This window comes from Salminus brasiliensis, chromosome 17, assembly GCF_030463535.1.
Source record: "Salminus brasiliensis chromosome 17, fSalBra1.hap2, whole genome shotgun sequence".
Classification (NCBI taxonomy): Eukaryota; Metazoa; Chordata; class Actinopteri; order Characiformes; family Bryconidae; genus Salminus; species Salminus brasiliensis.
The window spans coordinates 30,597,627-30,625,334 of NC_132894.1; the positions used below are offsets into that span (position 1 = coordinate 30,597,627).

General features: G+C 41.2%; 2 protein-coding genes across 3 annotated transcripts in view; both read right to left on the minus strand.

The window, feature by feature from the left end:
* Window positions 1-27,708, minus strand: part of LOC140538586 (beta-1,3-galactosyltransferase 1) — a 36,693-nt gene that overhangs the window by 5,604 nt on the left and 3,381 nt on the right. Inside the window, exon 2 of the mRNA XM_072661216.1 lies at window positions 185-505. Within this exon, the coding sequence (XP_072517317.1) occupies window positions 185-216 (32 nt within the window). The 5' untranslated portion in view covers window positions 217-505. The remainder of the gene's footprint in view (window positions 1-184; window positions 506-27,708) is intronic.
* On the minus strand, window positions 2,561-26,732 carry kcng4b (potassium voltage-gated channel, subfamily G, member 4b). 2 transcript variants are annotated; one of them, XM_072661215.1, is made up of 3 exons: window positions 26,715-26,732; window positions 6,179-7,021; window positions 2,561-4,011 (listed from the first exon to the last, which is right to left on the minus strand). In XM_072661215.1, exons 2-3 carry the CDS (start codon window positions 6,926-6,928, stop codon window positions 3,178-3,180), a joined length of 1,584 nt encoding a protein of 527 aa, XP_072517316.1. In that variant the 5' UTR covers window positions 6,929-7,021; window positions 26,715-26,732; the 3' UTR covers window positions 2,561-3,177. The 2 variants fall into 2 exon arrangements, with proteins under 2 accessions (XP_072517316.1, XP_072517315.1); XM_072661214.1 differs by lacking the exon at window positions 26,715-26,732 and adding an exon at window positions 7,627-9,765.

Here is a 27,708-nt window from a genome sequence, read left to right on the forward strand (position 1 = left end):
TATATTACCTCTATCCACACAGTGGAATTGCTCAGTTGTCACCACTACAATGTTCAGCTCAGCTCACCGTTATAAGAAAGGAAAGAATTCCCTGGCTCTGTAAAATCCAGGTGTGGGCAGGGATAATGACACAGCTCTTAGCTGCAGGTGAAAGCAGGTGTGTGAAGTAAAAAATGTGCGTTACCTTTTCTGTCCACTTTTGCCGGTATCCTCCATCTTTCTGTTGTGGCTACAGGGCAGGAGGGTTCCGTGTCATCTTGCACACCTGTGTTGCTCAAACTAACAGTGCCGTTGGGTGTAAATCATTCATGGAGGATCAACCAGAGGTGCAGAGGTGAAATATGGAAATGTTACCTCATCTGCCAGCACCTCGTTCTGTCAGCAGGCTTTTTGCTTCCTTCTTAGATTCCTCCTGCATTTTGGGAGAAGGAGGTGCCAGCCACCATTTGGCAAACAAAGATGACAGATTTGATTGGCTGACTCCTGCCGCTTTAAAGTCGCACACCTGACGGAGGAAAGGAAATTTATGAAGACCTTCATGCATTGGAGGTGCAACACATTCAAAGCAGGTTTAATTGTGCTGTGGCTTCGGTAACCATAGCGCAGACTCCAGAGACTCAGGCTGTAACGTATGAGACTTTATTTGCCCTGTGCCTAGTTTTGTCTCGGGGGGGGGGTTGGAAAGAACTGACACTATTTTTTTCTTATTTCTTATCATCTTAAAGAAGAAAATTGGGGTGTGGTGTGTTCAAAATTAGTTTCGTCAAATGATCAAATTACCAGATGAAACTGCTTTCGTGTAAATGGAAACCCTTGGTTGCGTGTTTTCGTAACCTGATACAGAAAACTGAACAAGTCAAACAAAGACTAGAACAGCGAAGAAGATTAACTAGTGTACATATGCCATTCAGCCCAACTGGGCTTCGGCCGGGTGGAATGGCCAGCGCTGTATAGTGATACCTCGTACACACCCTTAGCAAATCTTCTGTGTGGGCTGTTGAGGCATGACGGCCCGGATCAAACAAATTTAACTGTTAATCAATCCCCAAATTTGCTTTATGTGATAAGACAGGTTCACTAGTAGGATGTGAGGAAGGAAGCAGAGGTCACCAAATCAAGGTATCCATCAAAGCTTTGTCATTACATGTGTGTCTGTATGTGTCATGCTGTCTTACCTCGACTACACAGTACCTCCAAGCTTAGCTGATGTTCAAAGCGTTTGTGAGCTCACTAGTAACCGCTAAGCTTCTGAACATGCTGCTCAGATGTTTATTGCAATGCAAAGTCCATATGATGTGATTACACAATAGATAACTGTGGCAGTAGATGACACATGGGCCGTATTAGTCCTTACTTAGAACCTGCGTCAGCATTTGATGAGAGCAGATTTTTAATATTGGGTCACATACGGTGCTTGAAATTCATTGAACTTGACAGTTTGATGGACTCGAGTGGTGGAACTGGCTTGTGAAACATTGGGATGAGCTGTCATGCAAATCATGGCAGTTAAGGCATGATTATTGGCCACTTAATGTAATAACCGTTAGTAATTATACTTCCAGAAGATAAAACAAGAGTTAATAAGCTGAATTATTTATTTTAGATATTACTATATTTTAAACTGCAGAGGAATCCAGAAAGTCATAGAATTCTGACCAGAAATAACATTGGTTCATTGGTCATGCTAAGCAGTACACTTGCCATGCATACACACGAGAACACTAAACAAAAGATTTAAGATCATGCGTCACTGTAAACTGAACTGGGCTGAGTTGTGAGAGTTTGCCCTGAGAAGATGGTAGCGATAGTATGGCACTGCGCAAAAAGCCTCAGGCCTTCAGAGAGAGAGACGTGATATGTGCCGCTGGTTCTGTAGGCAGGAAGCGTTTCATTGACACAGAGTCACAGAGTGCAATTAAACTTGCATTTATGATTTGATGTGTTTGAGGTTTATTAGTGAGGTTAATCATTACAGTACTGGTGGAACTTAGCAAATCCTGTACTGAAAGTACTGAAAACAAGAAATTATTGTTTCTTTTTTAATGTTTATTTGTGTTTATATATTTATGTTATATATATATATATATATATATATATATATATATATATATATATATATAATATAAGTGTAAGTGTGTTTTTGCAGCATTACCCCTCTCTCTATATATATAGAGGTAATGCTGCAAAAACACACTTACTGCCGAGATCTGGTGGTCAGTAAATTGGTATTCAGTAAATTGGGACCATGGTCATTTACATGAGATGTTCGGTGCAAGTCAACATAAGGAGTCATGCTCTGTAGTGTCGAATAAGTTATGTAACATTGTTGGTAGAGCATCCTAAACTTACTCAAGACTTAAATTGTTCATAGAGTCACCCTCACCCTGGCTACCTAAGCTATTGCTGTTCCACAATTTAAGCATGTATTTGGCCAACCTTGGGACCATAGCCATACTATTTTGAAATAGCTAGATAGTATTGCTAGACATTACAGCCAGACCTGCACTAAAGCTGACATCTGAAGATCAAAGTTCAGTCAGACAGATTGACCACAAGGCTGTTCTTTTTTGCATTGCAGCTTTTATGGTGGACTACAGTTACAAAGCACTCATGAACATGTTGGACAGACATGATATGCAGGTCAGGAAGAGTGTTTTTATTCTTTTAGGCTTTGTTCAAACAGCAGGACAGATCAGATTTGTCTCTAGAATTTTTGAAAATCAGATTTCTGATGGTGAACGCTACAACTTACTGTGCATGTGACCAAATCAAACCATATCTGAGCGGTCACATTTCCACACATTTCCATGTTAGTTAATAGTCATAGTGATGTCACATGCATGATGCTGACTACGGTATGGCAAGCAAGAGTATGACGTTTTTTGTTGCACCTTCGTTGCACACTGACTGACCTGGCTGGTCAAAATTCATGGAGTTCCGTGGAAAACTTCGGAACTCTGAAATCTGCATGCTCCTTTACTCTGTTCAGACTGCAGAAGGTCTTTTTACTCTAATTAGATTTGCAGAACCATTGGATTTGAGCCGTCTGTCTGAACAAAGCCGCAGAGACCAAAAATACAGAATGAAAACTTCAGTCACGCTGGGATGGGATATTGCAAAGCTCTCCTTCTTCTGTTGCAACCCATAACCTTCAGTTTCAGCATTCCATGGCATGTCTCAGCAAGCTGTGGCTGTGAAGATAGGCTTATTTGCCCTAGTTCCATTTTCACAGGATTTATTGTGGTCTAGATGTGGCCAGTAGTAGGGGTTCCTTTCCGACTCTTTCCTGGCCTCCTCCGCGGCGCTGGCTGCCAGGAAGGCCACTCGTTCTTCCTTGTACATCATTTCATGCTCTTGCTTGAGCTCGTTGTAGGAGCGAGAGAACATGTGGAAGATGGAGGTGGCCGGGAAGGCCATGATGAGGATACCGCTCAGAATGCTGCTGAAGGCCACCACCTGGCCTGGGATGCTGCGTGGCACCATGTCGCCATATCCCACCGTCGTCATGGAGATGACAGCCCACCAATAGGAGGCCGGGATGCTGCTGAAGCTGTGCGGCCCTACGGCTGTGCCGGCAGACAGCTCGTTCTCCGCCAGGTGGACAAGGGGGGAAAAGAGAGCCACAGCTACGCAGAGGAAGAGGAGCAGCAACCCAAACTCCCGCGTGCTCCTCTGCATGGTCAGCCCTAATGTCTGCAGACCCAAGGAGTGCCTGGCCAGCCGCATCACGTACAGGATCCGGAGGGCACGCATTACCCGCAGGATCAAGCCCAGCTTATCCAGGTACCCTCGGCCTGTACCGTGATCACCCGCGTTGCCATTCTTCTCGTCCACCACCAAGGAGATGTAGTAGGGCAGAATAGCTACCGCGTCAATGATGTTGAGAGGCCCACGAGCGAACTCCAGCTTGCTGCGGGCCTGCAGGAAGCGCAAGGCTAACTCCAGGGAAAACCAAGCCACGCACACAGTCTCCACGATGAACATGTGTTGACACTTTTGTAGGCATTCGCCCTGTGTGTACATAAAAGGAGAAAATGAGCCTCCCAAATGATTCAAATATAACAAATACCCTTTAAGGCCCCACATAATTCCACATACCCTACACTTTCCCATTTAATTGCTTTTAGAAAAGGAATCAGGGTGATTATAATTTGGCTTTGTTTTTTCTACAAAGAAATATCAATTAAATAAAAATATATCATGTAAAATTGCACATATGTACCCCCTTTAATGTGACTGCCTCATTCAACAGAGGTCCAGTGCTAGTATTCTCACAATGAATTGACTTAAGTTCACCTGAGTGCAGCGAATGTGTAAAGACACGTGTCCAGAAGGCCTGGTCACTGATTAATCAGTAGTTCTGTCTTTGTTAGAGTAGTCATAGATGTCTTGGTGGCCTCCCTCACTCTCCTTCAGTTCGTGAGGACGGCCTGCTCTAGGCAGATATACACGTGCCAAATTCTTTCCATTTCTTAATGACGGATTTAACTGAACTCCAGAGGATGTTCAGTGGCTTGGGGTTACTTTTCTATCCACCCCTTGACTTATCCTCTTCAATAGTTGCATGGAGTGTTCTTTGGTCTTCGTGGTGTATTTGTAAACAGGAATACTGAGTAGCCAGTGACTGGACCTTTCAGACGGGTGCCACTGAACACAGGTGATCTTTATTTCACTACTTGTGAGAATACTAGCGCTGTGTTCAGGGGCTCTAATATGGGATTACCTTACTTGGATGGTCCATTGTAGATGCCTTGAAGATGCTCACCTGTTATGCATCTAACATTCAACTGAATGTCTCTTAAATACAGCTGAACTCTAATTTGAATGTCAATGATTGTCTGTTGAATGTAACCCTACAGCTAACTCTAACCTTAACCATACTCTTTTAGGGTTAGGCTTAGGATTTAGGGGTTGATTCAAGGATAAGGATAAGGTTAGACAGTTATTTAGATTCAACTTGGAGTTCAGTTGCATTTAATACACATTTAGTTGAATGTAAATAACTGTCTATTGTATGTAACCCTACACCTAACCTTAACCTTAACCTTATCCTTGAATCAACCACTAAATCCTAACCCTAAGCCTAACCCTAAAAGGGTATAGCATTTAATACATATTTATTTGAATCTTAGTTAAATGTCAGGTTAGCATCTATGAGACATATATAATGGACCATATAAGTAAAGTGATATCATGAATATTAAATAGCTTGTTTTATTATAATGAATAAAAGAAAAAAAAAGCATCCAACGAGGTGAATACTTTTTTATAGTCGCTGTAGTTATAAGAACGAGGAACTAAAGTGTGGGTCCACATGAAGTATGTACAGAATGAGCATATTCAACATGCATGTAATTCATTCTCAGGCATGTATTAGACTAAAGTCTCCCATTCCAGCAGTGTTTTACAATTGAAAATCCTTTTGCTTAAGTGTTATTCGGAGTCTGGGAAACCAGACATTAATTTTTCACTTTATCTATTTTCTATCTGTTCTGCTTTCCATAACTGTTGACAGATTTGCATATCGTAACATAATTTGCATTTGCATATCATAACGTGGTTTTCATCCCGTGCAGGCCCCATTCACTACACATTAGCTGTGTTGACAAATTCTCTTTATCTCAGGAAGGGCTTAATAATTATTAACTGAGTCGTTGAATGAGGTATGTTGGAGAGGAGACAGCATGAACATACAGTATGTAGGTGGGTACACCTGGACCAAGATTAGAAACCAAATGGGGGTGTAAAAATGGATAGTTAGATTTATTTCATCACTACTGTTATGTACTAGATCAAAGGTTCCAGCTAGGATGGATATCTACCGTCATATAATATATACTGTTGTTCCTAGTGTTCCTAGCGCTGAGCCTTAAGTTCAGCTTAGGAAGCTGATTAGTTAGGTCAGGTTTGCTAGGACCATGGGAAACATTAACTGTTCAGGCCATGGGGAACTCCAGGACCAGGGTTGGGAACCACTGGTCTCGAGCAGCTCCACCAGTCACATATGTGCATTTGGTATACCAAATCTCCATAATTGAATCTTGATTTGAAGACATATTCAATTTATTCATATTCAATTTATACCCGTTTAATAATACCAGGACCAAATTTAGAAACCCTCTGCTATAAAGTACTTAAGCCTTGCTTCAGCTACAAGGTACAGATCCATCACACCCACCCGGCTCTCTTCCTCCCTGAGATTCGGCATGGTGCTGATGCACAGGCTGACCACAGTCACAGCTATCATGACCACCGAGAAACAGGCGAAGGTTTTGCCCAGCCAGCCAGAGTGTGGGTTTTCCACTACCTCTCTGAGACGGCTCATGAGGGCACGGTAACCCTTCTCCCCGGTGGGCCTATTCGGCGGCTGCCTCCTCCGCCTCCTCTCCTCATTTTTTTGCTTCCTTTCAGCCACTTCCTCAAGGCGGCTCAACATCCGCCGCCGGCAGCAGCGCTCCATGTGGGCCATGTCAATGCCCCAGTAGTCCAGTTCGTCGGACAGGGACACGGCGCAGACTTGCCGCAGCAGCCGCAGCTTGCCTGCGGCCAGGAAGTTGAGGATGACGCGGAAAGTGGCAGAGCTCCGGTCGAAGAAGAATTCCTGCCGTGCCTCATCATAGTCGTCGCAAAGGCTTGCAAATTCCTCTGGTCCACTGCAATGGCGCAGTCGGCCTAGGCGGGAAAGGGGGAACTCGTCCAGCGTGCTCCAGGGCAAGGCGTAGCGGTCGCCTCCTACGTTGATGAGTGCCAGTTCATTGCGGTTGACCTGTTGGAGGGCGGAGGGGTCTCGCAGTAGCCGGGCTCGCTGAAAGTACACTCCCTTGATAGTCTCTGTCTCTGGAATCTCAGTGAAAAATCGGTCAAGACTGCTGTCATCGGTGCTGACTGAGAAATTGCTGAAGTCATTGGCATTGCTGATGATGGGCATGATGGCATTTGGCCATGCAAGTGTAGGGGCTGCAGTGAGAATCCGGCGTTTTTAAAATGTAGGAATTGAGGGGACGATGCCAAAACCTGACCACTGTAATGAGAGCAGATGCAACATTAATATTAACATAAAAACTCAACCCTGTATTTAAGCTTATTTTAAGGGGTTACCATCTAAACATTAAGAACACATGCAGGCCCTTCAGTCTCATGACTACACAAATTACATCATAGTTTCTGTGGTAGTTACTGAGAAATCTGTGGTGCTTGCTGGATAAAATGTGGTTTAGAGAAGTCTTTGGACATCTGTCTGCCTTAGACTAAATGGTATATGTGTGCGTGAGTGGTGCCTGTGTGTGTCTAAAAGAGAAACAGCAGGAGAGAGGTGATTGGGTAGGTAACAGCAGTGTCCTTTGAGGATAATTCTCCTATTACCACAGCAAAACAAGAGCAGTGCTGTTTACATGGAGCTCAGTTGTAGACTGTATATGGACATAACTGGTATGAGCCTAATCCTTCACTCTGTCTCAGTCATAAACAAGTTTTTACCATTCACGTAATACCATTATTACTATCCCAACAAACAGCACCTTTGGACTATGAGTTTAGAGAGAAATCGTAATGCATATGTCTAAAACTAAAAGTGCTCAAAGTCATCACCTTTGAAAGAAGATGGAAAAACAAGCCTCCAGCACTCACCTTATATGGCAGGAGCAAATGCGCTCGGGTTATAAATGTTACTTCTTGGCTTGAGTGCAGTAATATTCTCCTCAATCATCCAGACAGATGACAGAAAGGAAATTTACATTTCTGTCACTTAAGACAGTAAAAGCTCTCGCTGAAAATAGTCGCCGGGGACTGGGTGGAGGCACGGTCCCGCTTCCATCACGTTGTGTATCAATCTGATGATGAGCCGCTGCTGAGGATGGAGGGATCGCCTGGGTCACCCCTGTGCTTTCTCGTAATTTTGTATTGGTACCGAGAGAAGTAATCCGTCGTTGCCAGAAACATCACAGTGAATCCTTTGGTTAAAAAAAAAGTACTCTCCCAAAGCCTGGAATAAAACCGATTAGGATGTCCTCTGAAAAACCTGTTATTACGTTATCTCATCTTCTTTTTGGATGAACCAGTCGTGTGTGTGACGGAGAGAGTAAGTGAGGGGGGGGGGGGGGGGGGTGTAGCGAGAGAGAGAGAAAGAACAAGAGAGAGAGAGAGAGCAGGAGAGAGAGAGTGTTTGGCTGAGTGGGTGTTAATTTACTCATGGTAAAGTGCCAAGCAAGCTTTTCTGAGCTCTTAAATGAGTACTTTTAAAGCATAGGCTAACTGCATGATTAAATGAAGGCGCTGATGCTGTTGCTGGTTTCAGTGAAGCTTTAAACATGAAGGCTTCAGACCGCATGTTAAAAATGCAAAGTACCAAGTGATTACTCGGCCCCTTGATCTGGAGGCTGAATGCATATCAGGGATTAACTGTAATCTCTCGCAGATGGATGATGATATCTGGACGGTGAGCACGTTGGGGCAGTTGATATGTGAGCACCCACGCTGACTTTGTCTAACTGTACAGCTACTATCCAGTCAGAGCGTTCGGAGTTGACGGGCAGTTACTGTAATTGTGTTTGTTTTTTCTTGATTGGATCTCATTTCCTTTCCTCGGCTTTGCTCTGGCACTCAGGTTACTTGTAATAGGATGGCCTGAGCACATAGAGGAAAACATGAGAACCTCATTGAGGGCGGTGACGTAAAGGGCCCTGCTTACAGCAAGCATCTACGCTTCCTTACTCCTCGCCCAGTCCTTCTCGAATATCCCGACGAAAGGGAATCAAATGGAAGAGAGAAGGAAAAAAAATGAGGATGCTTGCATCTTTCCATTTCTTTGAAGGAGTATGTTTAGAAACAGATCTCTTTCTCTCCCTTTTTATCTCTCTCACTCTCTCTCGCTCATTTAAAAGTAATGGCACAAATATGTTATGTTTTAATGGGGCCTGTAGAGGACCTTTATACTTATTCTCACTAAGAAAATGATTAAAGACCCCCTTTATACCTGGTCCCTTCATGCGTCTTGAGTATCAGGAGTGTATCTGGATAAGGCCAACACATGCTCTGAGACGCACTGGAGTCATGTTATGGTAGTGTAAACACATCCATCTCTCTCCAAGACACATTCAACAACCAAAACCCCTCCCAGCTGCAGCGCAACAAGCTAATTTGCATATTCCGTCCCACACAGCAATGGGATTTCAGCCGGACTAATCAGAGACGCAGTTGTCGAAGTGTAAAGGCATGCTGCTAATATTGTTTCTTATAATGTGGCCAGGTGTAAACAGGGTTAAAATATGATGGGGGCTCCCAAACTTATGCATAATACTTTATATAATATAGCAAAAATCCAGTCAATCAATTTTGAGAACACTATAAAAATGTAGGTGCCAAATGGAGCCAAAAAAGATGTGACCGATGACGTAGTCGTTCTCTGAAGACCCCACTAATGTTAGTTATTTCCTTGAGCCATGCATACATGTTGAGAACCTCTTAGAAACCTCTGATGGTTCTGATGGACAGTATTGAACCAACAGTTCAATCAATGGTCAGGCAGCCTGTTGACTTTTATTCCGAGTGCTTCACATTAATGGTCTTTCTATTTTTGTCTTAGCACAGGGTGCTGGTAGCATGTCCTTGTGTTTTCTACACACCTTTTTAAAAGTGTAAGGTCCCTGAGGAACGTTTGTAGGTTATTCAGTTCTAAACCATGGAGGAACATCTCTTCAGGTGATTTGAGGAACCTTCAAGAAAAGGATGTTCGAAGAAAAAGATTCTTTAAAGATTCCTCAAAGCACCTTCACAGTTTCAAACTGAAGAATCTCCATAGGTTCCTCTAGGATCTTATACTTTTAACGATGTAGCTTTTGCTAATCCTCTGATTGCTAAGGTAGGGCCTGGCATTAACAATCTGCTAGGCTCTGTGGGAGTCAAGCTTGATCTGGTGTGCTTTGTGCTAAATTAGGGTCACCATATTTTGGTTTTTACTAGCCACTGCTGTGGCTGGCGGGCTTTGAGTAGGCCTAAGTTATAGGACCATGACCATCAACTAATAAATAGTCTAAATAGCCTATATGGCCAAACCATCCCCGTGCATTTTAACTTATTATATTAAATTCGAAATCCTACATAATTTTCACACATTTTTTACACATCCCAAAAAGAAACCATGTCCAAGGAAAAGAGGGTGTATGGTCACCCTAGCTAAACGCTAATCAACCAAATACAGCTTTTAATAGGAAGTTATGAAGTATAGGGGTGGGTATGAAGTATAAGGGTGGGACAGGCAAGTATAAGTACCACAACTAACTGATACATTATAAGTGTATCAGCGTTCTGAGACCTGTTGATGTGTTCTTCTCGATTTAGCACGGTCACTCTGTCATCAACGCAAAGACTGGACCTTACCCGTAATTTTCAAATTATTCTTGCTACCGCTGCTTTCGTTTTCAACATGTGCCTTGCAGTGCCGACCTGTGCCCCCACAGGAATCAGACAATAATGGCAAATGTCCAGAAGAAACATTTCCTCTCCTGCATCCGTGCACTTCATGACTGGCGCTAGGGCAGGATGAATATTTCCAAACACTCCTCTCTATCCTTCCTTTGCCTCTTGCTTAAAGCGGCATAACCATCATTCGATTTCTTTGCTAGAAACCACCACTAACACAATCTAGTCACATTCTCCTCCTCAGTCAACCTTCAGTGTCAAGCAAGGTCTTTTCCACGTACTGCTTTGGCTTTCAGATTCAGTTCAACAACTTAAGTGAATCTAAGAAAGGCTGAGAGAGCATTAGGAAGGAGAATCAAGCAAAAACCTTGCTTGAAGTTCTCCTTCTTTTAGAGTTTATCAGTGAACCAGTGCTACTGACCTCACTTTACATCAGCGTCCAGTCCATGAAGGGTTGCAAAATTCCACGAATTTTCAAAGTTGGGGAATTTACCATGGTAATTAACGGGAATTAAATGGGAATATTTGAAGGTAAAGGTGAGAAACTTAAATATAGTTGGTAAATATACTAAAGCATATTGGCTAAAATAATTAGATACAATTCCAAAACAGTGGAATAGCAAAGCTGCTTTTTTTTTTTTGGGCGGGGGGGGAGGTTGTTACAACTTGGGCCATTTTTTGCATGAAAACCCTGGTTGGTCATTAATTATCATACAAATTGATAGTAATCTAATTAATTTGAGATCTTTGCAGTCTTGTTGTGCAAAGAATTGTGGGAACTCTGAGACTGGGATTTTTCTCAATCCCAGGCACATGGCACATTAGGTTAGGTGCACCTATTTGTCACTGTACAGTGTGCACTGCACAGCAAAGTGTGTCCTCTGCATTTAACCCATCTGTGGTAGTGAACACACACTCACACACACACACTAGTGAACTAGGGGCAGTGAGTACACATTAAAGGGCTATTAAGACCACACCCCCTGCATGCACTGTTCATTTCTCCATCACATGTACAGCATATGTCCAGATACCCTTAAATACCCCCCCAATCTCCCCCACTAGCTACTAAAACCCAAAGCCCACAGCTTTCTGCTGGATCCCATTTCCATCCATAACCCTTTCATCACACAGCTCCCTCACACCAGAACAAGTTTGTCTTCAAAGACCTCGTTAAAGAAAGCCATGCCAGACACTTGCAATTACATTAGCTCCACCAGTTTCTCTTTCTCACTCAGAAACCGGCTCCAGAATCCCTGTCTGGTTTTAACAGACACTTTAACTTTACTGTTCCAGAGAAACACCCTTCCAAAAGATCAGCCAAGTTATCAGTAGTCGTGAATCTTCTTCACCTCTCCGCACCAAACACAGTGAACCACAAAAGGCTCCTGTCTACCCTAGACAACCTCTGGCTTCGCATGGCAGCGGTTCAAATTCTACTTGGAAGAGAACCTTATGAGTTGATATGGTGATAGACCACCTCAGCCCCAAGCACTCTCTACACCAGTATCCAACCAGGTTGTTTGCTTTGCCCTTTTCTCTGTTTCCTTTATCTGTGCTCCCTTGTCATGTTTGTTCCTATTATATCCATATGCTGTTAAAACGTATCCTCCCCTTCCCAGCCTGCGACAGGCCTCTACTTGTATCTTGCCTTGCCTGGCTCATCATGGATGGCAGGCCACTGCATGAAGATGAAAGCTTTTTCAGTTATATTGTTGTCTCTCTTGAGAACTGCCTAAAAATAAAAGCCTTGATCTTGTGTTGGGTATGATCCAGTGCATCCATGATCCACTACATTGCAGATGCCATGTTCTCGGCATCATGTAGCCTGGCTTCTCACCAGACAGGCTGACTGGTTGCTCACTACAGTTAATCAGATAATTCAGTTAAATCAGTTAATTCACCAGAAAGACGATGGAGAATACACTCGGCCTCTGTTCTCCGTTATAGTGTCGCCATACCTAATTCTCAAACATCATGGTTACATCAACAAGGATACTTTTGGAGAGTTTGACACTTACCATTGCACAGTGATGTTCTGACCTAATCACCACTGCTAACAAAGTAGGAACACAGGGCTAATGCAAATGTAATTTGTATTCTGAGGGCTAATGCAAATGCAACTGGTTCCTTTGCCTTTTGTGAGAATTTATACGACCTTTACACTGGTGACTTTGACACCAGTTTTCATGACACCACTGAATGAACTTGAAAGATAAGCTGAGTGTATACAGATAGCACAGATAGGCATAGCTTTATTCTATTGAAACTGCACCACTAAGCTATTATGGATAACTGTTGTTCAGTCTCAGCCTGGTGGGAACCAAACATCATTATCTCACATAGAAACGTCCATATTAGTTGATTGTTCGACTCCAGAAATATGACCTTTGTGGTCGTTTTTTCCACCCGTCCACTGGTAGCATTGTTTAGCACAATACACACAAACACACACATACACACAACTTGTCCATCAAGCACTCAAACAAGAATTGAAAAAGCTGGGCGAGAATCCTGAGGCTATTTATGAACTTTTTGAAGTTTAGAAAAGAGATATTAATGGACCGACATCAATGAGGAAACGTTAAGCATTATTCATTTCACTAAGGTTAAGGTTAGATTGAGACTAAGGGTTAAGCTTAGATGTAGGTGTGGATTAAGGTATAGTTTAAGGTAAGGTTAAGGGGGGATTTAGGTCTTCAAATTACATTTTACATTTTTGCAGGTTTTTCTTGGTTACGCAAACGTTGGGTTTGAGAAGTCGCCTCTTCTCAGTTGTGACTCGACTCTAAGAGAAGTCCCCTGTAGACTTTTGTTTACCACTAAAGGTCACGTTTCCTCTGAACAAAGCAATTGATTTGGTTGTTCTTTAAGACCCATGTCGACGTTTGCACTAGGAGAGCAGGCTGGACCAAATAATGAAGAATCATCATATTTTTCTATTTTTGTCAGATGAGTGATGTTACTCATGAAGAAAGACTTGTTGTTCATACACTGTATGAACTTATGTTAAATACATAGTATTCTATACTTAACATACTCTTTTGTTGCAGGATTTTTTCTATGACATTAAATATATTTGAATAAAATTCTATTATTATTTTTATTATTGCAGGATTTACCAGGGTTGCAACTCCTTTAGGGTTGCAACTCTTTAAGTTATGCCCTTTGGCAATGTCCTTCTTTACAGTCAAATAAAATAGATGAGTGGATTAAAATTTGTCTATATATATATATATATATATATATATATATATATATATATATATATATATACCACAAATACACTAAATAACTACCCAAAATTGGTTAAGAACTATTAAAGGACTTTCCATGGGCTTTCCCATTATTAGCCTTTAACACTTTCCAGAGGAGAGCAGATCAAAGTCAAACAAAAGAGGATGGATTGATTGTCCTAGCTAACTGATTGATTCCCATTTCACTTTTTTGGAAGAAATTGGTATCGACTGGAATAGAAAATGGCTTGGGCCAGAACTTATCACAGATGCTTTAAGAAGGTCACAGGACAAGGATAATCTCACTCAATTAGATTTCACATGGAATATGGGGGACTAGTTTCCATAGTTCAATAGTTTTGGTCCTTTTAAGGGAATGCACGGGACAGTGTCATACTTTGCAGTGAGTAAAGATCTTCAGTGTTTGGCGTGTAAGTCTTTCTGTATGACTGTGCAGGAAATCATTAATCATCAGTACAGAGGCCCATGCCAGTGTAGGCTGTAATGTACAGCTCTAGAACTTCCTTTAAAATTTTGAACCATACATTGAACCATATTCAGGGCTTTAATTGGTGCTGCAAGAGTGTTATTTGATTTGATTTATTTAACAATAGTGGAACCTTTGTTAGTATTTTGTTTGTTTTTAATGGTTCTCTGTAGTGGTGAAAATGAGTTTCTGATTTGTAACAGCAGTGGAACTCTTTGTTGCTACGATAAACCAGTTTAAAGGGTTCTATACAGCTTTTTTAAAAAGAGTGCTTTGATTTGTAACAGTAGTGGAACCCTTTTTTGCTGCTCTATAGAACCATTGTTCTTTAAAGGTGAATATTCGACAGGGGTTCCATCATTAGAAAGCAACCATTTAAACAGACCAAGAACCACTTGAATCATTTCCATGGTTGTAGGGTTGTGGGCTTTGAAAGACTTTACTCACTGTATAGTTCTGGAATTGAGTTCTTTAATTCGTAACAATAAGGGAACCCTTTTTTAACATTGACGTTGAAAGCATTTAGCAGATGCTCTTCTCCACAGCGTCTTACAAAAAAATCACTGTTCACTCAGAAAATACCCTTTGGGAATTGGGAATTTCCCCACTGCGGGACTAATAAAGGACTATCTTATCTTATCTTATCTTATCTTATCTTAGCTAGTTTGTATCGGCTAGAATCTAAAAGATCCCTCTAAGCTCAGAGTCAGTATGGAGACCACAATACTCGACACTACACTTTACCCCAGTTTTCTCGGAAGAGGTGGGTTTTCAGTCTGCCTTTGAAGACAGCGAACAACTCTGCCGTTCAGGCACCCAGGGGAAGTTCATTAGGGTAAACAATAGTGGAACCTTATTTAGTGTTATATAGAACCATTTTTCAGCTTTTAAAAATACATTTTTTGAGTTCTTATAGCAGAACCCTTATTGCTACTTCAGAAAAATTTATTCTTTATTTAAAATTATTATTAATTAACTCTTTTTGCTGCTCTATTGAACCATTTTTATTCAGCAGGGGTTCCATCATTAGATGGCAACCATTTAACCAAGCCAATAACCTCTTGAAACACAAGTTTGCATTTTCACAAGAAATAATTGCTTGAGAAAAACAAGCTTGAAACTATGGAAGCTTTCTCCAGAGCTTTCCTGAAGTAAAGGCATGACTTTAACACTGTTGCATACTGAGAAGGGGCTTAATATTTAATTCCATTACAAGAGAAATAGTTAACTTATTTAATGATTCACTTTAGTCTCTCCCACGACAGATTAGGTTACTCTTCTTGGATTCTGTGCCACGTCTAAACCAGCATACTTCTGTTTTCAGTATCTGTTGAATATAAAATTTCCTGTTCCAGGAAAGAAGAACAGTAACCTGAGCAAGCCAGACCTATGTCACCTGCAAAACCCTGTGATAACCCGTTATGAAAATAAGCTAAGCTGTGAAGTATTGTAAAGTATTAGTTCCTTGTTGCACAGTCCCTGCAATTAATCAGCCTGGCTCTGCTCAATACTAGTGTAAAATGACCTTTGTATTTTGTGCACAGTAGACGGTAAGTAATTCTACTTTAGCTTAGTATCTCATTTGCACAAGCTCTGAGTCAACAGAGTATTTTCCAGAACAGAGGCCATAAAATCGGCATCAGAAATGCAGCAATGTGAGAACAGATATTATTATGATTATAGCCAGGTGTATGATTAAAGGATCAGTGTGGCAAAAACAACAAATTAACCAAAATTACCCCTTACCCCAAAAGTAGTTGGTCATTGCGTTTGGTGCCTGAAGTTTGCTTCGTTAGATTTGCACTGGAGATCTGAGGCTGCTGAGCTTCCGAATAATAGAAGAGTAATGGAGGCTTATGGCCAGTAATCAGAGTTGTGTGAACAGCGTGTGCCTAAATGTTCACACACTTTCAGCACATCATGTAGTTCAGTCTTGCTTGTTTGCTTATGTAAGTTCTGACACTGTCATTTCCAGCTCGCAACAAGACTAGGCAAGCCTGCTTTCGCTAGACTGCCATCAGCTGCATTGGTCGAGATTGCAGAGTGTAAGACAGCTGTGCTAAAGCTAAAGCACCACGCTAAAGTCCCAAGTTAAAGCACCAAGCTAAAGTCCCAAGCTAAAGCACCACGCTAAAGTCCCAAGTTAAAGCACCAAACTAAAGTCCCAAGTTAAAGCACCACGCTAAAGTCCCAAGTTAAAGCACCACGCTAAAGTCCCAAGCTAAAGTCCCAAGCTAAAGCATCACGCTAAAGTCCCAAGTTAAAGCACCACGCAAAAGTCCCAAGTTAAAGCACCACGCTAAAGTCCCAAGTTAAAGCACCACGCAAAAGTCCCAAGTTAAAGCACCACGCTAAAGTCCCAAGTTAAAGCACCACGCTAAAGTCCCAAGCTAAAGTCCCAAGCTAAAGCACCAAGCTAAAGTCCCAAGCTAAAGCACCACGCTAAAGTCCCAAGCTAAAGCACCAAACTAAAGCACCACGCTAAAGTCCCAAGTTAAAGCACCAAACTAAAGTCCCAAACTAAAGCATCAAGCTAAAGTCCCAAGCCAAAGTCTCGAGCTAAAGTCCCAAGCTAGAGTCCCAAGTTAAATCACCAAGCTAAAGCACCAAGCTAAAGTCCCAAGCTAAAGTCCCAAGCTAAAGCACCAAGCTAAAGTCCCAAGCCACAGTCTCGAGCTAAAGTCCCAAGCTAAAGTCCCAAACTAAAGCACCAAACTAAAGCACCACGCTAAAGTCCCAAGTTAAAGCACCACGCTAAAGTCCCAAGTTAAAGCACCACGCTAAAGTCCCAAGTTAAAGCACCACGCTAAAGTCCCAAGTTAAAGTCCCAAGCTAAAGTCCCAAGCTAAAGTCCCAAGCTAAAGTCCCAAGTTAAAGCACCAAACTAAAGTCCCAAGCTAAAGTCCCAAGCTAAAGCACCAAACTAAAGCACCAAACTAAAGTCCCAAGTTAAAGCACCAAACTAAAGTCCCAAGTTAAAGTCCCAAGTTAAAGTCCCAAGCTAAAGTCCCAAGCTAAAGTCCCAAGCTAAAGTCCCAAGCTAAAGCACCAAGCTAAAGCACCAAACTAAAGCACCAAACTAAAGTCCCAAGTTAAAGCACCACGCTAAAGTCCCAAGTTAAAGCACCACGCTAAAGTCCCAAGTTAAAGCACCACGCTAAAGTCCCAAGTAAAAGAACCAAGCTAAAGTCCCAAGTAAAAGCACCAAACTAAAGCACCAAACTAAAGTCCCAAGTTAAAGCACCAAACTAAAGCACCAAGCCAAACTCTCAAGCTAAAGGCCCAAGCCAAAGTCCCAAGTTAAAGCACCACACTAAAGTCCCAAGTTAAAGCACCACGCTAAAGTCCCAAGTTAAAGCACCAAACTAAAGTCCCAAGTTAAAGCACCACACTAAAGTCCCAAGTTAAAGCACCACACTAAAGTCCCAAGTTAAAGCACCACGCTAAAGTCCCAAGTAAAAGCACCACGCTAAAGTCCCAAGTTAAAGCACCACGCTAAAGTCCCAAGTAAAAGCACCAAGCTAAAGTCCCAAGTTAAAGTCCCAAGTTAAAGCACCACGCTAAAGTCCCAAGCTAAAGCACCACGCTAAAGTCCCAAGCTAAAGCACCACGCTAAAGTCCCAAGCTAAAGCACCAAACTAAAGCACCAAACTAAAGCACCAAACTAAAGTCCCAAGTTAAAGCACCACGCTAAAGTCCCAAGCTAAAGCACCAAACTAAAGTCCCAAGTTAAAGCACCACGCTAAAGTCCCAAGCTAAAGCACCAAACTAAAGCACCAAACTAAAGCACCAAACTAAAGCACCAAACTAAAGTCCCAAGTTAAAGCACCACGCTAAAGTCCCAAGCTAAAGCACCACGCTAAAGTCCCAAGCTAAAGCACCACGCTAAAGTCCCAAGCTAAAGCACCAAACTAAAGCACCAAACTAAAGCACCAAACTAAAGTCCCAAGTTAAAGCACCACGCTAAAGTCCCAAGCTAAAGCACCAAACTAAAGTCCCAAGTTAAAGCACCACGCTAAAGTCCCAAGCTAAAGCACCAAACTAAAGTCCCAAGTAAAAGCACCAAGCTAAAGTCCCAAGTTAAAGCACCACGCTAAAGTCCCAAGTAAAAGCACCAAGCTAAAGTCCCAAGCTAAAGTCCCAAGTAAAAGCACCACGCTAAAGTCCCAAGCTAAAGTCCCAAGCTAAAGTCCCAAGCTAAAGTCCCAAGCCAAAGTCCCAAACTAAAGCACCAAGCTAAATTCCCAAGCCAAAGTCTCGAGCTAAAGTCCCAAGCTAAAGTCCCAAACTAAAGCACCAAACTAAAGCACCAAGCTAAAGTCCCAAGCTAAAGCACCAAGCTAAAGTCCCAAGCTAAAGTCCCAAGTTAAAGCACCACGCTAAAGTCCCAAGTAAAAGCACCACGCTAAAGCACCAAGCTAAAGTCCCAAACTAAAGCACCAAACTAAAGTCCCAAGTTAAAGCACCAAGCTAAAGCACCAAGCTAAAGCAACAAAATAAAGCACCAAATTAAAGCACCAAGTTAAAGCACCAAGTTAAAGCACCAAGTTAAAGCACCAAACTAAAGCACCAAACTAAAGCCCCAAGCCAAAGTCTCGAGCTAAAGTCCCAAGCTAGAGTCCCGAGCCAAAGTCCCAAGCCAAAGTCTCGAGCTAAAGTCCCAAGCTAAAGTCCCAAACTAAAGCACCAAACTAAAGCACCAAACTAAAGTCCCAAATTAAAGTCCCAAGCTAAAGTCCCAAGCTAAAGTCCCAAGCTAAAGCACCAAACTAAAGTCCCAAACTAAAGTCCCAAGTTAAAGCACCAAACTAAAGTCCCAAGTTAAAGCACCAAGCTAAAGCACCAAACTAAAGTCCCAAGTTAAAGTCCCAAGCTAAAGTCCCAAGCTAAAGCACCAAACTAAAGCACCAAACTAAAGTCCCAAGTTAAAGCACCAAGCTAAAGCACCAAACTAAAGTCCCAAGTAAAAGCACCAAACTAAAGTCCCAAGTTAAAGCACCACGCTAAAGTCCCAAGTTAAAGCACCAAACTAAAGTCCCAAGTTAAAGTCCCAAGCTAAAGTCCCAAGCTAAAGCACCACGCTAAAGTCCCAAGCTAAAGCACCACGCTAAAGTCCCAAGTTAAAGCACCAAGCTAAAGTCCCAAGCTAAAGCACCACGCTAAAGTCCCAAGTTAAAGTCCCAAGCTAAAGTCCCAAGCTAAAGTCCCAAGCTAAAGCACCAAACTAAAGCACCAAACTAAAGTCCCAAGCTAAAGTCCCAAGTTAAAGCACCAAACTAAAGTCCCAAGTTAAAGCACCAAGCTAAAGTCCCAAGCTAAAGCACCGCGCTAAAGTCCCAAGTTAAAGCACCAAACTAAAGCACCAAACTAAAGTCCCAAGTTAAAGCACCACGCTAAAGTCCCAAACTAAAGCACCAAGCTAAATTCCCAAGCCAAAGTCTCGAGCTAAAGTCCCAAGTTAAATCACCAAGCTAAAGCACCAAACTAAAGTCCCAAGTTAAAGCACCAAGCTAAAGCACCAAACTAAAGTCCCAAACTAAAGCACCACGCTAAAGTCCCAAGTTAAAACACCACGCTAAAGTCCCAAGTTAAAGCACCAAACTAAAGCACCAAACTAAAGTCCCAAGTTAAAGCACCAAACTAAAGTCCCAAGTTAAAGTCCCAAGTTAAAGCACCACGCTAAAGTCCCAAACTAAAGCACCAAGCTAAATTCCCAAGCCAAAGTCTCGAGCTAAAGTCCCAAGTTAAATCACCAAGCTAAAGCACCAAACTAAAGTCCCAAGTTAAAGCACCAAGCTAAAGCACCAAACTAAAGTCCCAAACTAAAGCACCACGCTAAAGTCCCAAGTTAAAACACCACGCTAAAGTCCCAAGCTAAAGCACCAAGCTAAAGCACCAAACTAAAGCACCAAGCTAAAGTCCCAAACTAAAGTCCCAAACTAAAGTCCCAAGTTAAAGCACCAAGCTAAAGTCCCAAGTAAAAGTCCCAAGCTAAAGCACCAAGCTAAAGCACCAAACTAAAGCACCAAGCTAAAGTCCCAAACTAAAGTCCCAAGCTAAAGTCCCAAGTAAAAGCACCACGCTAAAGCACCAAGCTAAAGTCTCAAGCCAAACTCTCAAGCTAAAGGCCCAAGCTTAACGGATTAACAGAATGCACTTTTTATATGTTAGCCCATGTGAGTAAATGAAAACTAATGCACTTCTTTTATTTGCCGCTTTATCACCATTTTCAGCATTACATATAACTCAAAAAGACCACGTAAATGTTATTTCTTAATTCTACATCACAAATCTTTATAAAGAGCACAGTTTGCAAAGGCTTGCTAGTGCTAATTCATAACTTGCTAATCAAAGACATTTGAGTGGTTATCAGCTGTATCAGATGCCTGGCATGTTAAGTATAATGTTAATAATGTATAAAATGTAATATAATGCTTCTTTACTGCTCTTTTTTTGCGTGTTTTATAGAAACATGATGTGCATTGAGCGGCGAATTTAAACCTATTTAAACGTAGCTTGATGGGAATGAGCAGCCTTTTAGCCAGGCTGAGACTGAGCCATTATCCAGAAGCTACTTGATATTCTGAAGGATCTAGAAAGACTTGTTCGATGTTTGCCTCCAGACACTCCAGTGTGACTTCATTATGTGGCTAACAATGATGCTGTCCTCCTCTAAAAAGAATACACAGCAGTGCCAAAGGACACATGAGAAGACCCAGACATGGGGAGAGCTGGTCAGACTGGTTTTTGGGGGTATGGGAAGGTTTACAGGGTTACACAAGTTTAGATGGAATACAGATACAGTTAGAGAACACACAGATGAAATAAGTAACTTTTATTGGAACAAACTAAGATTTGGAGGCGGCTGGAGATGTTTGCAAAATGGCCTGTGAACCTTTCTTTGACTATTTATTACGTTACTATTTATCAAGTTACCCAACTTGCTGATGCTCTTACAAAAAGGTTCTGGTGCTCTTAAAAAATACTTGTTATTGTGCTCTGATGCTGCTATGAATGGTTCAGTATCTACTGTAAATGATTCAGTATCTACTATAAATGATGTAATGCCTACTTTAAGTGATTCGGTGATTGCTATAAATGATTCAGTAATTGTCATTAATGATTAAGTTACTGATTATGCTGAAATCACAAATGATTCAGTATCTACTATAGTATATAAGTATTTAGTATCTACTATGAATGATTCTGTATCTACTATGAATGATTTTGTATCTACTGTAAATGATTCAGTATCTACTATAAATGATTCAGTAATTGCTATGAATAATTCAGTATCTACTGTAAATGTATCTGTATCTACTATACATTATTTAGCATCTTTTATGGATTATTCTGTATCTACTATACATGATTGTGTATCTACTGTACATGATTCAGTATATACTTTAATGATTCAGTAACTGCTATACATGATTCAGTCATTCCTATAAATGATTCAGTAACTGCTATTGATGATTTAGTGTCTATTATGAATGATTCAGTAACTGCTATAAATGATTCAGTAATTCCTATAAATGATTCATGAACTGCTAATAAGGATTCACTAACTGCTATAAATGATTCAGAAAGTCCTTCAAATGATTCAGTAGCTGCTATTAATGATTTACTAACTTCTATAAAAGCTTCCGTGTGTATTATAAGTTATTCAGTATCTACTATAAATGATTTAGTAACTGCTATAAATGACTCACAAACCACTATAAGTGAATCAGTAACTGCAGTAGAAGATTCAGTGACTTAAGTGGTTTGAGGACAAGGAATGGAAATATGGGCCTGAAGAGTTAAGATGTAATGCCACAGCAGTGTGTCTAAGTGAAGTCATTTAGAAATGTGGGACAGCCTGAACCCTGAGAACTATGTGAGCACTAGCTCTGTTGCACCACACCACTGTTAAAGGACACTAATATCCATATGCAGAAATGCTATATCTTTTCTCTTGCATGTGTCTCTGCTGTTCATTGTTGGACGTATTACTCAGCTCGCAGGTCCATAGTTTTGAAGCTGATTCATTGTTTGACATGCCTACACTGTGTTTGCAATAGGTCCTTTCAAGATAAGGTGGAGATTGGGGTCACAGTTTATTACAGTTTATTTATGGTATGGAATTGGTTTATGTGACAGGTGTGGCACAAAGTAAATCTGTTCTATTTCCATTTCCATTTAAGGCATTTAGCAGACACTCTTCTCCAGAGCGACCTACAAAAGAGCTTCACTGTTCACTCAGAAAATATCCTTAGCTAGTTTGTATCGACTAGGATCCAAACGATACCTCTAAGCTTAGATACTACTAAATACAAAAGTCAGTATGGAGACCATAGCACTCCACACTACAACTCACCCAAGTACTCTTGGAACAGGTGGGTCTTTAGTCTGTGTTTGAAGACAGTGAGTGACTCTACTGTTCGGACACCCAGGAGAAACTCGTTCCACCACTTTGGTGCAGGACAGAAAAAAGCCTGGACGCTTGTCTTCCGTGGATCTTAAAGGATGGCGGGTCAAGCCAAGCTGTACCTGAAGCTTGAAGGGCTCTTGGTGCAGATGGGCTTTTGACCATTACCATCACGTACGGAGGGGCTGCTCCTTTCTTGGCTTTGTGGGCCAGCGTCAGGGTTTTGAATCTGATGTGGGCAGCAGCTACAGGAAGCCAGTGAAGAGAACGCAGCAGTGGAGTGACATGGCTGAGTTTAGGGACATTGAAGATGACCCGTGCCGCTGCATTCTGGATAAGCTGCAGGGGCCTGATGGTGCGCAAAGGGATACCAGCCAGAAGAGAGTTGCAGTAATCAAGTCTCGAAGTGACAAGAGACTGAATAAGCACCTGGGTTCCCTCTCTAGAGAGGAAGGGTGGAATTCTCTGGATGTTGTAAAGGAGGAATCTGCATTGAGTCAAGTTAAGAATAATAACTGATCATCCATGACTACACCAAGGCTTTGTGCTTCAGTAGATGAAGTGACCAATGAGTTCTCAAAGGAAATGGCAAGATCATTGTGAAGTCCAGCAGTTCCTGGGATGTACAGCAGGTCTGTCTTGCTGTCCCACCGTTCAGCCCTGTGTTCACTCCAGTTCACAGTTTTTCAGCTGGAGCTGAACATGTTTAAACTAGATGGAGTGGCAACTTTATTTTTAGGAAAGAGCTGTAGCCTCAGCCCTTGTTTACAACACGACCGGAAGCCAGAAGTGTGATACTGGTCTATTTTAATGTTAAACATTTTTCTTTTTCCTCTATAGAGTCTACTGAAGATTAGGCACATCAAAATATGGCAACAGGGAGTAGATGAATCAATTCAACCACTAAAAGAAACCTTTACTTATACGTTGTAAAAAAAAAAGTTGCCATTGAAGAACCATTGTTGGTTCCTTAAAGAACCATGTTTGTAATAGAGATGTTTGAGTGTGAGGTTTGAGTATCAAGAGAAGGAAGGTATGCAGTTTTGCTGCCTTGCTGACTTGCTGCCATACTGTCACTGAAACCATGAAAAGCTCAGGATGTACACGTAGGCTCAGAGGGAACATGTGAACTTCAATGGTTCATTCTTTACATTTTTGTAATAGTAAGCTCAGTTCTCTCCAATGATCTGCCCAGAGTGAGCTCTTTCTTACATCTAACTGCAGTTCTCGAATGTGGCTTTACTATGTCATCTGCAGAATTAAGAATTAAGAATATAGTAATTCGTCTTAGATGTCGAAACGCTCTTCTTACAAAAAAAAAGCTCTTCAAAACTCTTCCTAACAAGTGTTTCATAACTTTTCTTGTAATTTCATAAAGTTATTCTTTAAAAAACGGTCTTATATTAGTAAGTGTTCAGAACATACCTCTACTTTTTCAAATGATCAGTTTTAATGAATTACTTAATTCAAATTCTAATTCTAATTTAACAAGATTGAATGTGGAGCCTCATTCACCAAGCGTTCTTAAGAAGAAATTTCTTCTTAAAATACAAATGTTTTGAAAAATTAAGTGAATGAGATCCCTTCACATTGTAGTGTTTTGTATTAGGTAAATAATAGCACCGTTTTATATTTCCCAAGAAGGGTTTATTTCCTTTTTCCTCCACCAGCACTTTCAGTTCTTGTTTGACATTTTTAAACACTTAGTTTGATGCTGGTTTTCCTACACTTTCCTACACTTTACTCAAATTTAACTAAATAATGGCAATGAAATTGTGTAGGTTATCATGAGCTGTTATTTGAAGCATAAAATGTTATATTACAAATGAAAACCAAGACGAGTGTTATATTTTAGGACTTCCTAAGAACGGTTGATAAGTAAGGGCCCTTTAAATGATTTATTGTGGGTTCTATTTTGTTTTAGGACAGCTGAGAATCCAACCTTTGATCAATTATTATTCAGCACCATTCATGGTGGAATGGAAAATTCCAAGAGGGAACTTGTGAAACTTGGCCTTTGTGGGCAAGGCCGTGCTTGTTTACAGCTCGGTGAACAACTGCATTTGATGGCTGAAATGTTACTGTTGTGCTGTTGAAAATGTCTCTCTTATACCAGCTCAGAAGGATTTTTCAACATTTTAGGATTTTGGACAGATGCCAAGACAGCAGTACACCAGAAATGACCTGAACACACCCCATTTCAAGACCACCTTTGCTATTTAAACATTGCAGGTGGAAGGCGTGAAAATAGACAGTTGGCTGGGTGTAAGACAGCAATAAGCAGGGGCAAAATGACAGGGTAGTAAATAAGCTTCACAAGCATTTTTCTCCTCAACCAAAGAGACATATGTACTAATTATACACCAATTATAAACACCCTAAGACACTTTTTTGGCACCTTTATGACATTCAGTAGCCCTTCAGTTGGTTTGAACCAGATGGGCGAGATCTTCTTTGCTCGTGTACAATGATGAGGCCAACACCTTGTTGCCGGTTCATGGTTTCAGTCCACACTCAGTAGATAATCAATACTGCTGACTAGGATCACTAGGATTACTAGTCTTGGAGTTTTAGAGATGCTCTAAACCCAGTTGTTTGGCAATAACGACCCAAATTTGACCCATGTCAACGTCACTCAGGTTTTCACGCCTATACATTTCTTCCACATCCAACATGTCCACTACTAGAACCAGTTGTTCACTTGCTGTCCAGTATATCCCAGACGTTGTTATGCGATAATCCATATAAGTCCTTTCATTTGTGAGTAGTGATAATGTTTTAACTTTTGGGTGTATAGAATTGTGATGTTTGGGTGTCCACATACTTTTGGCAGTGTGGTGAATGAGTATGCTTTTTAAAGGTAGGCACCATACAGCTCTCTTTGATGTAGAGAAACAGTAAACTGCTTCCTGTGACGAGTGGTACATGAACTTAGTAATCTTGTAATTACAGTTGTGAAAGTGTAGTAGTGTAGAAGTTCAAAGAGATACGGATGTTGAAGAGACTGAAAGTCTGTGCTACGTTTGGGTGGGTAACTACAGTGTAGTAGATATTATTAGTGTTGAATAAACCTAGTTAAATCGCTTTGATACTGCATAAAACAACCCTGCTGACCCTCGCCAGCACTGTGACCTACCCATGGTCAGTTCTTAAAGTGCCTATTACTCAAACATAGAGCCGGGTAATATGACAATATTTATCGTATTGTAATTAACTTCGTTAACGTGATAACAATATGCTTTTCTGTTAGTACTGTTAGTGCTTAATAAACACTGATCAGCTGCAGGTTTCATTACTAGCAGTTTAATTAGACTGGCTTAAGTAGATGAAGTGCAGCAGATGTTGAATAGAAATCACTGTATTCAGTACAGGATTGTATACAGGATGTATACAGTCTGTGATTACATGTATTGTGATGAATAAGTCTTTAAATATCGTGATATAGTATTTTTACCATATCGCCCAGCCCTACTCAAACATACCATTTTATGAAGCCATAACTTTAGACGCCCCCCTTATGCCACAACACCGGCTCTGACCTCTGAAGACCTCTGAAGGTATCCTGTGGTATCTGGCACCAAGACGTTAGCATTAGATCCTTTAAGTCCTGTATGTTGTGAGGTGGGCCTCCATGGATCACTTCAGTGAGCCTTGGGTACCCATGACCCTGTCACTGGTTCACTGGCTAGCGTTCCCTTTGAACTCTTTTGGTAGGTAGTGACCACTGCTTACCAGAAACATCTCCAAAAGACCTGCCTGTCGTTTTGGAGATGTTCTGACTCAAGTCGTCTATCGATTGGATCCTTAACCTGTATGCAACACATCAACTTCAAAAACTGACTGTTCACCTGCTGACTAGTATGTAGATTCCAGCCCTTTACAGGTACTGTTGAAACCAGATCATCAATGATACTAATTTCACATGTCAGTGGTTTTAATTTTATGGCGGATCGGTGTATAACACAGTAGTAAAGTCTGAACTTGCTGCCTGTCTCAGTAATATCTAATGTCTGTCTGTCTGTCTGTCTTGCATGGAAAACTGTCTATCCTCTCTTGACCAAAGTTCAGTTATTATTTATTTAATTAACAGTAAAGTTGGCTACTTGCTCCTCTTTGTCTTGGCTCTTTTCACACATTGTCGATCTCGCCTCTTTCTGTTTGTTACCTGTTTTGTTGTCCCGTTCCATTTTGCCTCCGTTAGTTTGCCGGTTTATTTCCTTGAGGTCTCTTTCCTGAGTTTTTTTCCCAGCCGCTTTTGCTTTCTGTTCATTTGTTTTGACTCCCAGAGGCTCTTCATGTCGCACTGTGACCACTCTGCTTCCTCTAATGTCAACCTGGACTCTAACTGAGGGGTTGGGTAGTATTAACCAAGGTTAACCATGGTTCATCTCCCACTCTCTAAACCAGCCCCCTGCAACCCAAAGAGCGAAAACAATTAGGACTCTCCCTTCCGAACGGGAAGGAAATGTGATAAAGGGTTTTTTTTTTCAGTGTCCTTTTTTGGCCTGTAACACCTCCCAGCCTCGCTTCGGGGGAGAGTAAGGACTGTTAGCGGGGAGTACATGGTTTGTGAACCAATGGTGCCATCCTGTATAGATAGCGGAGGTATACAAAATAGCATTAATGTAAGCGTAGAAGTTATGTATAGCGTCCCTGTCACTCAAAAATGTTAGTTTTCTTCATTTCTCACAATGGTGACTATTTTGGACAGTTGCCCTTTATGTGGTGTTAAAATTTTTATGATTAATGGACCAATAGAAATGTCCCGAAATTACTTGTAAAACTTGTAAAATGAAAATCTAAAATTTGCTTAATGTTTATTTATTTATTTATTTTAGCCCATTTCCTACCCAATTTGGAAGACCAATGACTCAATCCTCTTTCATGTGACCTCCCCCTATCACTAGCCAGTTGTTAAACATGCTAGGATTCATGCTTTGGGTTTGTATAGCAGCCAGTGATACAGAGGACATTTTACTGGTAGAATGGATTCGAGTAAATAACCATCAAATCTCACTGTCTGTAAAAAAAAAAAAAACCCAAAACTGAAGATGAAAGGAAGAAGAAGGCTTCTACAGCTGGATAATGTTTCTTAACACACCTCAAAATTCACTAAAAACTACCTCGAACAAAGCACAAGCTGTTTTGTTGACAAGATG